Source organism: Perca fluviatilis, chromosome 14 (assembly GCF_010015445.1).
Source record: "Perca fluviatilis chromosome 14, GENO_Pfluv_1.0, whole genome shotgun sequence".
In the NCBI taxonomy this organism is placed as follows: Eukaryota; Metazoa; Chordata; class Actinopteri; order Perciformes; family Percidae; genus Perca; species Perca fluviatilis.
The window spans coordinates 6036345-6049500 of record NC_053125.1 but is presented as its reverse complement, the minus strand read 5'-3'; the positions used below and the strand labels follow the sequence as shown (position 1 = coordinate 6049500).

General features: G+C 39.6%; 1 protein-coding gene across 1 annotated transcript in view; it reads right to left on the bottom strand.

Moving 5' to 3' along the window:
• zanl (zonadhesin, like) overlaps window positions 1–12069 on the bottom strand; it is a 109193-nt gene extending 97124 nt beyond the window's left edge. Inside the window, 4 exon segments of the mRNA XM_039823009.1 lie at window positions 8645–8910; window positions 9051–9200; window positions 10265–10287; window positions 11984–12069. Of these exon segments, the coding sequence (XP_039678943.1) occupies window positions 8645–8910; window positions 9051–9200; window positions 10265–10287; window positions 11984–12045 (501 nt within the window). The 5' untranslated portion in view covers window positions 12046–12069.
• Between the last annotated feature and the right edge of the window lie 1087 nt (window positions 12070–13156).

The window sequence follows — 13156 nt, the reverse complement described above, 5'->3', positions numbered from 1 at the left end:
TAAAGTCTATTGTAATTACTATTGTTATTATTATAAGATTACAGGTATATCAGTAATAAACTGAATAAGTCAGGTCTACCACAAACGTGTGTTCCCTGAAGTATATCAGAGATATTGTAGTATAGTAAAGAGTGGTAAAAACGGGTAGAAGGCAAATCATTACAGCACAACAGGAGCCGAGCGTAAGAAAGGGGGTGTGTGTGTGCTGAGAGCAGGAGCAGAGGTGCTACAGCAGGACAGACACAGACAGGCCACGCCCTGTTCGGCAGCTCAGCGTGAAATTTGATCCAGTCAGAGTCGGGCCGCAGAGCAAGACAGTACACACTATTATATTAACGCGTCAATCAGTAAATATAACCTCGGTAGCGAGCTCCCATACCTGTCAAGTTTTGGATTTGAAAATAAGGGAAAGTTTTCCGGCGCCCACCGCAAGCAGTCCCACCACCCCAACCAAGCTCCAGTATCCCTTACATTTTAAGACAGGTGTACAAGAAAGCTAAAATCACCACTTGATGCAGAATGCTGAAAACATTTACAATTTATAACATTGCTTGTCTTTACATTTTATTTTCATTCCACACATTCTTTTCATTTCATATTGCTTTTCTTTTACAGTTTTTCTTTTCATTTCACATAACTTTTCTTTACTCTTTTAGTGAGTTATTGTATAAATGTGTTGCAGACTTTGCATTCTTTAAGATTGTTTTGGAAGGAGAGTATTTGTGGGCTGGGCCAGAGTGGTTTACAGAGTGGTTTACACAAGAGTAGAGCGCAAACAGTTCTGTTGTCTAACGTCATCCTATTCTCTGGAACAATCTTTCGTACCATGCTAAACACCCTTTCTCAACTTGCATTGCTATGGGGAATGCATAGTAAAGCCTTCATACATTTTGGCAGCGCACCGTCTCTGTCGTAGCGTCCATCATCCGTCTCTCATCATCTGACCTCACACACTAAACTCGCGACAACTGCCATCTACAGTACCTGTAGTAGGCTACTGCAGGTGGCAGTTATCGCGAGGCTAGTGACAGAGCTCAGATTGGGAATGTTTTTTTTTTTTTACTCCGCTCGGACCCAGGGTATTATTTTTTAATAACACAGGTTAAAATACGGGAGATTTACGGGAAAATACTAATACGGGAGGACGGCGGGAAAGAAGGGCTAAAATACGGGACTTTCTCGGCCAAAACGGGATACTTGACAGGTATGAGCTCCTTATATGTTATTTAATTAATAAGCACAGTTAACCCCAACCAAAAACGTCAAATACACAAAAAACAAACCAAGACAAACAAAGCACCGTAACCCACGCAAACAGCACATGTAAAACAATCAGATACCATACAAGCAAAACAGACTATATAAATGACACACAAGAACAAGCAAAACCAACAACCAGCGCCAGATGTTACACAAAGCACAGCAAACAACTACAAACCAACACACTGCCACCAGAAAAGGCGTTAACACCTGGGTTTAGGGACAGGAGTGCCCAGAGCTCCGTTTATAATTAATTTTACCATTTTACTCGTACAAGTCAATCTGAGTCCTAACTGCGTGTTCACAAATGTGTTCATGCACTTTTCAGAGGAAAAAAAGGAAACTGAATGCTCTCGCACAATGTCTCAAACACCAGGCACAACAGCGATAACAGCAGTCACAATAAAAATACAAAAGAAGACTGTATCAATTGGATCAGGAAGCTCGATCACGGTTCCTGAAACAGCTATTACGTATAACTACACGATCACGGTAATTATAGATCCAGCCATATGATCACAACGGCAAAACAACTATTACGTATAACCAGTGGTTAAATTGGCTTTTGTAGGGAGGGGGAGCCCTTATTTACCGGGAATGGTCGTCATTCAAAATCGCGCCGTAAAATTACTTAATGTGTTTTTACACCAAAGGGGCTCTTTTTCCAGTATTAATGTGTAAGGTAGGGTTGATTAGTTCAAACAAAGAGAAATACTTTACAATTCACTTACTTTATTATGATTTCTTACCTTTTATAGGCTAATGTTAACAGGCAGGCAACGGATTTCACCCTTGGAAAATGTATGAAATTGAACATGTTTGAAAATATTGGTTGGCAAATATGTAAACATATTTTTAAACAAGAAAATTATGTTGATTTAAGAGAATCAGAAACCACTATTATAGCCTTTTTAACAGTGATTGGCTTGCCCAGCTTGTTAATAGCCAGTGTATGTTCATTTTAGCTTCCAGTTTGTTAGATGGCACCAACATTTGGTCTAATCATAACTGGCCTGGCCAAGGTTTTGCTTACAGATTTGTGTGCTGACTTATGATGTGGTGGTCTGGGGGTCCTCCCCCAGAATTTTTTTTAGCATTAAACACTATATTTCCTGCATTTTGGTGAATTTGTATGCATCTACTTCTACCTTTTTCTGAATAAATATGCCTTAAATATCTTTATGTAAAGGGAAACATTACAATCCAAAAATAAAAACATAATGGAAAATATTGCAGTAAGGCTGTCAGGCATTCTGTATTGCATTCATCTATTTATTCTCCTTTAGATCGACTTTTCTAATTATATCTGAGTCAGCACACATGTAGCTTAGGCCTAATTTATTCTTCCCTCTTTTGCATCTTTTGTTGGGGAAGTAACCTCTGTAAATGTGCATATGACAATTTTTCACCTCAGTGATACATTATTCATTTAATAAATCCCTGGACTGTAATATTTCAGATGTTTGAACAAGATTTCTGCTCATGTCCAAAACTTGAGTTGACAAAATATAACTCATCCCACCTGTGCTCTCTGAGATTTGGAGGAGTCGTGATATTTTGTGAAAAATAAAGTTATAATAGGCTATTAGCCTACAAGAATAAAGTCACTATATTTCAGAAAATAATGTACCTGCACCGTAGTCTGCTGCGCATTACGTGATTGGTCTGCTGATACGGTAGATCTCAGACCGTCTGACAGACATAGAGCGCCGTTTGAGACGTTTAGGGAAGTGGCTGTACGCTGCTCTACATCGGAGGTGGAAACCCGAAACTTATAGCAGAAATGCACTGAGCACAAACGCGACACATTTGCCGCAGCATGTCGCCAGCAGAGCGCATCCATAAACCTGAAGCTGCCCAGCTTTTTACAGCGAGAATGGGCACAAAGCGACGTCCAGTTTCATATTTGTCAGTCAACACTTCAAAATACATTTGGGGCTGAAGCCCCGGCAAAATGTTTGATGCTGAAGGAGACGGAGCTGAGCTCCGGCAGGGTGTATAGCTAGTGGACCTGAGGAGGCGGAGCTGCGCTCCGGTGCGCTCCGGCCCAATTTAACCTCTGCGTATAACTACACGATCACGGCAATTATAGATCCAGCCATATAATCACAACGGCAAAACAACTATTACGTATAACTACACGATCACGGCAATTATAGATCCAGCCATATGATCACAACGGCAAAACAACTATTACGTATAACTACACGATCACGGCAATTATAGATCCAGCCATATAATCACAACGGCAAAACAACTATTACGTATAACTACCCACTAAACATTAGACGTCTGATGGACGTGCAGATCATGTCTAAATTGCGTCCGTCGGTCCAGACCAATTCTTGACGTCTACACGACGTGCAAACTAGGTCTGCTATTTGAACGTCTAACAATGACCCCATTTGGACGTCAATATGCAGTTCAACATTTGAACGTCAGACTAGGTAACTTTTTTGGACGTCATGTGGACATCTTAAACATGTGTGGGAAATTGACATTTATTAATGTAATATTGTTTATTTATGACAAATATCAACATTGTTGTCAACAATATGATTAATGAATATGAATATGATGATTTGTGATTAAACATTATTTGTTATACATTATTTATTTATTGAGTACATTATATTTTGTTATTTTACATATTCCTGTTTTCCCTCTACTGGTTTATTTTATTTTAAATAATTAATTAATAAATTTATTTATTTGGAAATGCAATTTAAATAATTAACATATAAATAACACCACTCTGGCTGAGGCAGCACGTTATCATGACCCAAGCATTAAAGGCCAATCTGATTGGCCGAGGCAACACACCAAGCATTTGGCGCCTGTTTGGGGCGATTCAGCGTGTTTCATGGCATAGATATATACGGTTTCATGGAAGCAAGCTTTTAAGCTGTAGGAAAATAAACTGAAACCGTATGCCACCTTCTGAAATGGTACTACAGTTATGCACAGAGCTAAGAAGCATTAAAAAAGATGTCTGAAATTAGTTTGAATTTGACGTAGAAAAGACTTCCACAATGACCACAGTTGGACTGCAATTAGCCCTTATACAGCGGTCCTTTCGACGTCAATAATGGATGTTCGGTAGACGTCGGAAAAAATTTGACGTGCAAAAACGACGTAGACAACACGTCGTTTGGACGTGTCTTTGCGCAGTGGGTACACGATCACGGTAATTATAGATCCAGCCATATGATCACAACGGCAAAACAACTATTACGTATAACTACACGATCACGGTAATTATAGATCCAGCCATATGATCACAACGGCAAAACAATTCACTTATTTCACTCAAAGTGTATGGTCACAACACCTAGGATCTACCACACATGATCACAGTGACTTATCTTACCCAGAATGTATGATCACAACAACTAGGATTTACCATACATGCTCACAGTGCCCAATAACAAACCCTATCCAACATGATCACAGTCAATAGAGGTATCAGTATTGCAATATCAGTCACCAGACATGTTTTCTTGCTAAATTTGAAATGCTCAGATGATACACACTCACCCAGGTCCAAAAAAATGTAGTGTGAGGGCCAAATATGAGAATTTTTAGCTATATCAAGCAATAGGTAATTCTCTCACCTGTTAGTCGTTTCGGTACCGTTTGGACCTGGAGAGGCGAGAGTCTGAGTAGTGGAGGCTGCCAAAAAAGTCTGAACAGCTCCAAGAAGCCGATGATCCGATCTATCCAGCACGTCGGGAGGTCACCATGTAATGCTATGCTAGATTAACCTTGCTTCTTTTTCCCCTAGTGCGGCCAATTGTTGAATAGTTTAGTGTGTTTAGTGGAAAAGCACCAGGATAGCTTAGTCATGCAAAAATGAGAAAAGGATAAATGTTGTACGTGCAGAAAGCAGCACTGTATGACGGTGGTCAGAAAGCAACAAGAGTGCAGCAACAAAGTTAATATCAGTTTGATATCAGTTTAACCGTGAAAGTAAGTTACTCCTCAATCTGTGACGGACAACAGTGGCGCATTGTTCTTTCTGACCATCAGCATAGTCTGCCTAACAACTGATGAAGAGGGCGTGTGCCAAGAGACTGGGACCAGTCTGTGCACCAACCAGGGGAGGCTAAGTCTAAACCACGGTACTCCTCCAACTGTTTTTCTATCCTCTTTTCCTGATCCTACTTTGTTTCTCAGTTTTGCGCGTGGCTCCAATGGGCTTTTTGATTTGAATTAATGTAACTGAAAAGCTAAAACCTGAATCTAATTTTAGTAGTTTTGCAGTCAGTATAGCCTTAAGCAAGACATAGATTTGAAGTTTGATTTCACAATTTTAATAGAATTAGATGTTTATATTGAAGTTTTTGCTGTTTCACTATGCTTAAGAGATCTCCACAGATAAAAGAAAAAATGTAACCATCAAGTATAGTCATAGACGGAAATGTATTCTGCAGCTTACATTAGCAGCTAAATTCTACATATAGGCTACACGCACCACATCGCACTGCTATTTTATTACCAATATTATAATTAATTTTTCTAATATTGTTGATCACCTTAAACTGTGTTTAGGTTAGCAGTTAGGTAGTTTTATGTTACACAGCGTTTGCTGTGTAAAAAGGGGGAGATTAAATTTTTCCAAAATTTTTACTGTTTTACACTTATTATGATATGCACCGCGTGTGCGGTGCATAAAGGGGGATTGTTAGAATATATTTGTGAGAGTAAGCTAACAGGATTGTAAAGTTCATGATTTTGACCTTGTTGTCTCGTTTCCCTGGGTTTTGAGAGGCCATCTGGTTCTACAGTGATTTGACATTACAAAAGTAGGGTGAGATAATGCCTGAAATGAAAAAGTCTTCTCTGATCAAGGGGGGAACAGGCAACAAGGTCAGTGTTTTGTAAGCGCGTGATATGTGACACAAAGTATAGTGGAATGACCTGACTCTTGGAGAACTCCGTAAGCTTGAAGGAGATTAAAAAACACAGAGGTTCAAATTTAACAATAGCAGTCTGTCTTTATGAGCTGGGAATGAGAAGTCGAGGTCATTTGTTTATACAATGTGATACATATCGTTAGACGGATGAAGCATACCTGTCAAGTTTTGGATTTGAAAATAAGGGAAATTTTCAGGCGCCCACCGCAAGCAGTCCCACCACCCCAACCAAGCTCCAGTATCCCTTACATTTTAAGACAGGTGTACAAGAAAGCTAAAATCACCACTTGATGCAGAATGCTGAAAACATTTACAATTTATAACATTGCTTGTCTTTACATTTTATTTTCATTCCACACATTCTTTTCATTTCATATTGCTTTTCTTTTACAGTTTTTCTTTTCATTTCACATAACTTTTCTTTACTCTTTTAGTGAGTTATTGTATAAATTTGTTGCAGACTTTGCATTCTTTAAGATTGTTTTGGAAGGAGAGTATTTGTGGGCTGGGCCAGAGTGGTTTACAGAGTGGTTTACACAAGAGTAGAGCGCAAACAGTTCTGTTGTCTAACATCATCCTATTCTCTGGAACAATCTTTCGTACCATGCTAAACACCCTTTCTCAACTTGCATTGCTATGGGGAATGCATAGTAAAGCCTTCATACGTTTTGGCAGCGCACCGTCTCTGTCGAAGCGTCACTCATCCGTCTCTGTTTTTTTTTTGTTTTTTTCCCTGCGTTGTCACTCATCATCTGACCTCACACACTAAACTCGCGACAACTGCCATCTACAGTACCTGTAGTAGGATACTGCAGGTGGCAGTTATCGCCTATGAGCAGTATTTTTACATCCGCGAACCGGGGTATTATTTTTTAATAACGCAGGTTAAAATACGGGAGATTTACGGGAAAATACTAATACGGGAGGACGGCGGGAAAGAAGGGCTAAAATACGGGACTTTCCCGGCCAAAACGGGATACTTGACAGGTATGGGATGAAGGTGAGAGAGGGAATAAAAAGTAAAGGTTCTGGGTTAGCCGGGATCAGATGCTGGGAGAAACTCTGTCTGTTTGCTAGGTTGTATAGGCTGTTTTGTCTTGAAGTAATCTGATCCGTATGCATACGCTTTTGTATTTTGCAATATCATTCACTAAAGCTTTTTATTAACTTTAACTGGACGAATCCTGAGTCTTATTTTGAATCCTGAGTCTTTTCCTCTGATCTACCAGTAAACGAACACTATTCAGTGACCATAGAATTGGAGTCAGATTAGCCTGGCCTTTTAGAGCCAGACCGGTCATCGGTCACATTTTAGATTAAAATCTTACACTACCTAATATTCACATAATAGCAAGGGAAGGAAACACATTTTATTTTGCCAACTTTTTGGAAATTCATTTCAAATTTGCCCTAAATTTAGATGAAAACTTGGCTACTGACATGAGGCATAGCTTTGTTTTTATAGCGTTTAAGCAATATTGGTGTTCTGATTCATGAAAATAATGGATGGTGCAAATGGTGTCCTGTATAAGAGGGAATTTAATGCTGAAAAGGCTTTATGAAAAATCCAGTTGATTTGTCTAACTTTGCTGAAGCATGATATCAGCTTCAGAAAGATTGAAGAATATATTTTTGTGAAGACTGTGGGATTTGCCCCCCATCACTTCCATTGGAAGTGCATTAGAAAGATCCGTGAAAGTCTGTCAAGTGATGAAGACTTAATTGTGAGGAAGATATTCCTGATGGCAGTTGTAGAGAAGTTAATTGAAAAAGTGTTTTTTTCCCCTGTGCAAGATTCTTTTAGTACCTTTTCAGTCAACAATTTGTAATGCAATGCACTAGAGCAGCAAAGATTAATTGATTAATTGATTAACTATTAAAATAATCGCCAACTATTTTGATAATCGATTAATCGGTGTGAAAATTCTCTGATTCCAGCTTCTTAAAGGTGCAGTACGTAAGACTTATAAAACTAACTTTCTGTCATATTTGCTGAAACTGACCCTATGTTTGAGTAGAACTACATGAAGCAGGTCATTTAATGGCACCACCTACAGCCCATAGTGAGATTTGCAAAAATCCACAGCTGTTCAGATGCACCAATCAGGGCCAGGGGGAGGAGGGTGGAGGGGGTCTAACTCTGTCAATTACTGCTCATGCACATGCATCCATTTTCTGACATTTTATAGACCAAATAACTAATTCATTAATTGAGAAAATAATTGACAGATTAATCGACAATGAAAATAATCGTTAGTTGCAGCCTTCCAATGCACCTGTCAGTAGACTTTATAGTATGTAAGGTTTTTTTCTTCAATATTTAAGTCTTTATCTGTGAATACTGGGAGAATATCTGTTTTTCCCTTCATGACCAAATCTGGGATCCCATTTGCCATATTGCTTCTCATCTATAAGTCCTTTATTACTGATGGTTAAAACAACATCTACAGTGACCTGCGAACACTCACGGTAACGCTCTCACTGCTGGGTTTGGACACGGTGACAGATCCCTTTAGCCAGGATGGACTCTGCATACCTGTCCTCTTCCAGACCTCCTGCTCACTGCTGGGCCTCCTAACCAGAACCCTAAACACATTTGCACTGTCCGAGCCGTACATGTAGTATCGAAACTGGACACAGATCTGAGAGGCCGATGATGAGAGGGCAGGGCTCAGCAGACGAACTTTCTGTCCATTAGACACATTGTCACACTCCTGGTAGATATAGAAGCCCTCTGCAGACAGATTGACACAGAAAGAAGAGGTGTATTTATAATCATCAGAATTCAGTGGTTCCATCCTAGGACTCTAAATCTACCTCAATCATTGCTGTTGATGATAATATATGAAAATAAACCATGCATTCAGGACTGACTTCCATCAGGGTAGTCTCCACTGGGGCCAGTGCCAGATGTCGGGGTTGGACCTTTCTGTCGGGTCCAGTCACCGTTGTCTGTGCTATCCTGGAGGAACTTGCAGAATGGTTCACTGTCCTGGTTAAAGTCGCAAGAGGTCAGCACTGCTGCTGGAGAAACACGTAGAGATCAAATAGGTTAAACATAAAAGTTGAATGGGAGCCAGAGCCTTCAGCTGCCAAGCTCTTATTCTCTTGAACCAGTTCCCAGTTTTGGTTGTGGAGGCAGACACCGTCTCCACATTTAAGAGTAAGTTTAAAACTCTCCTCTTTGATAAGGCTTAGAGCTGACTCAGGTTGCCCTTGGACCAGCTCTTAGCTATGCTGCTATAGTTTTAGACTTCCTACTGTATGACACACTGAGCTCCGCTCTCCTCCTCTCTCTCTTCATCTGTGTAAATTGATGTCCCATTAATGCTACAATTACTAAATTAGCTTATTCCACAGAGTCCTTATGCTTTCTTGGATTACGGATTTTATTGGATTGTGGTGGCACCTGGATTGTGGTTGCAGCTGCTGCCGTGGTCCTGCTCTATGCCCTGCTATGCCCAGCACTGCTGCTACTATTATTATTAATCATAGTTCTATCATCTTTACTGTTACTATAATTGCCACTGTTCATAGTGTCATGTCATTTCATTATATCTACTGCTATAATTATTGTGAGTCATATTTCTGTATCTCTCTCCAAGCGGCAGCGGCAGATGGCCACCCACCAAGAGCCAGGGTCTGTCTGAGGTTTCTGCCTATTAAAAAGATTTTTTTCCTCACTGCTGTTGCACCAAATGCTTGCTCTTGGGAAATTGTTGGGTCTCTGTAAATTATAGTATGGTCTAGATAGATAGATAGATAGACCTACTCTATATGTAAAGTGTCCTAAGATAACTTCTGTTATCATTTGACACTATAAATAAAATTGAACTGTATTATATGTGCAGTTTGTATGTTTGGGCTGTGTTAACACATCTGTGCAATGTAAAAGTGTATGTTAGTTAAGGATAGTGAAGATAAGGAGCTGTAAAGAGTTAAAGTCCACATCCATGCCAAGGACAGTGCGGTGGAGTCACATGCTGTGCTACTGTCTCACCTCTGTGGGAGGATGCCATCTAACTTATACTTATGTTCACATATACATTAAAGTTTATGATTTTATAGCATAATTAAAACCAACCTACCATCTCTGTATGTTTTCTGCAGGCTGTAAAAGCAGGAAAGATACAGCAACAGATTCAGATTAATGTTGAACTCAAGACACATAAAAATATAAGAATACATCAACACGTAAGAGATAATATAGAGTAAATGGGTCATTAGTGTCCACCAACAGGGTAATGGGGACGGGTCTTGAATCACCCTGGAAGAGTTTAATTTGGAATAATGACCCGCTTGCTCTACATTAACCTGCTTTTTACACAGCTACTTAATAAATAAATCAACAATTTGAGCCAAAATATTGATTCAAAAATGATTTTATTGATCGAAAAATTGTCCTCCACAGTCTATGATCAGGGATGCGTCCATAGCAGCAGTCTATTATTCTGTTTGCCGTAATTGACCAATCAGAATTGAGTATTCAACAAAGCCGATGCAATAATCCTACGTAAAGGCTCGGTCAACAAAAGCAAGAGCAAGTTTCATCAAATTTGCAACATGCAGGCTGCAATTAGCAATATGAGATAGTTCCCTCTACATAGGCGTCAGTTTGGTTTGAAATGTCCTGGGGACAGAGACGCATTCGGAAGTGCATTTTCAAAAGTGCCTGGGTACAATGACGCATTCATTTTTTTGTACTCTTTCGCGCAGGTCATGTTTTGAAAGACGCTGTCCTGTAGCTTACTAATGTAAATTAATAAAAATGTATACAAAAAGTTTCAGTTCAACTCCGAAACAAAACTTTTCATAACGGAATCTGACAATCCAGGAAATGTGTAGGAAAAAAAAGTTTATCCGAAGGTAGAGCGCAAGTGAGCGGTGTTGAAGTGCGAGCAGGCGGCTGAGCCTACGCACCGTCCCGTGAAATAACGGTGCAGCCTCTTCAGTCATATTGTGCAGCACAATATTTGTAGTTCTGCACCACAGAACGGCTGTGTCTGCCCTGTGGGAGATAGAGATTTTTGTGGATTTGTTGGTATCTGTCGCTCAAGAATTATATGTGTTATGAACTTTATTTTTTTTAACTAAATTGAGCTCGAGGTTTTAAAAAAACGTGGTGGGTACAAATGACTCATGATGCCTATGTCCCTCTAGTTTGAACAAGTTCAATTTATCAAAACATGAAGCATAATAGTGAGCCGTGCGTGCAGCCCTGTAGGACTGGTAAAACGGGACACTGTCACATTTGCATTTGTAAGCAGTGGACGAAAAGTGTAATATGGTATGATATCAAAACATAATTGAGTACAACAACATCCCCCATAAACTCACTATTCCTAATGGCACTATCTTTTAATTGATTGGGATTTAATTCACACTAATACCACAGAAGAGCAACACTTCCCAACACTAGGGTCTGAAATCTCCACAGGGCTTTGGAAATAATTCAAGTGAATCACTCTGAGGTGACAGTTACCGCTCCTAGAGAAACGCAGGGCCGTAGCCAGGACTTTAGAAATACTGAGTCCAAACGCCAGAAACACTTCTAAATAAATAGTGCAATAAAAGCAGAAAGATTTGAATAATTAGCATTGTAATTAATTAGTGAATTGACAGAAAATTAAGCATTGACCGTCTTGACACTTGATTCTAGTCATACTTTTAGACATGTGCTTTGTTTTTCATATGATTGTAACTGATTTTTGACGTGACAGTATGACAAAATCATGAATCATTAATAAGAAAGTGATGACAATAATAACATTTTGGGGGAGGGGGTGGTGGGGGGGGGGCTGACTTACCTGTGCTGTGCCTGTCCTCCACACATCCATAAGAGCAGAATCATAAACTTTAGTGTATCCATGGCTAACTGCTAGTTAGCAGAAGAGGAAGACAGAGGGACAGAGCAGAGGACTTTATATACAGTAGAGGACTAGGATGATCGGGGCGGGGGCTGGTGTGGATGCTGAATTGCTGCATTTCTTGCTGTTGCAAAATGTGTAAATCAGTAACTGTGAGCGATAGGGCCAGGGTGTGTTCTCTTTCTTGAGTGTATGTGTGTGTGTGTTCTCTGAACTATCAGCAGTTCACAAGGTGGGTGGGGATGCCCAACAAACACTATATTACAAATACCAACTTGTAACGTAAGACATCATAGAGCTCATTGTGCAATAAACTGAATAGTTTGAACATCTTTATAGAATGTACTGTATATTTGCGTGTGTGTGAGAATAAGGCTTGCTTTGTTACACTACGTTTCTAAGAAAAAGCTAATTAAACGGTTTTCCATAGCAACTAGACTCACTTAACTTTCCATGTGCACTTTGACCTCGGGCTCACTCCATCACCAGTGACACTCACACTGTTCATCTTTATCTGTGAAAGGGAGTTATAATCGCTAGGACCATACTGTTCGTTTTGCAAGTACTAGCCCATTTACTGGAACTCTTCTTCCTGTGTCCAAGAGGCCACCGGTTGTTTCTGTACACTCAGAAAATCCGCTGTCAGAGAATAATTGATAATTGATACTTGTTTGATCCCCAGGGGGGAAATTATATTAAAGTATTTTCACTTTGTTGTTCTTACAATTCAATTTAATTCAAATGTATTTAAAGTGTTGAATCACAACAGGAGTTACCTCAGGACACTTTACAGATAGAGTAGGTCGACTCCACACTATAATTTACAAAGACCCAACAATTTCCCAAAAGCAGGCATTTGGTGCGACAGTGGCAAGGGAAAACGCCCTTTTTACAAGCACAGATACAAATATAGAGAAAAATGATTCATAATAATTATAGCAGTTGGTATGACGCACAGGGGCAATTATAATAATAATAATAATAAATGGAATTTATATAGCGCTTTTCACAGATTAAAAGTCGCTTTACAGGGCAGGTAGAAAACAAAAACAATGCAAAACTGGAACTGGAAGATGGTGAGGGACTCAGAGGTGCAGATCTCTTGGGGGAGGG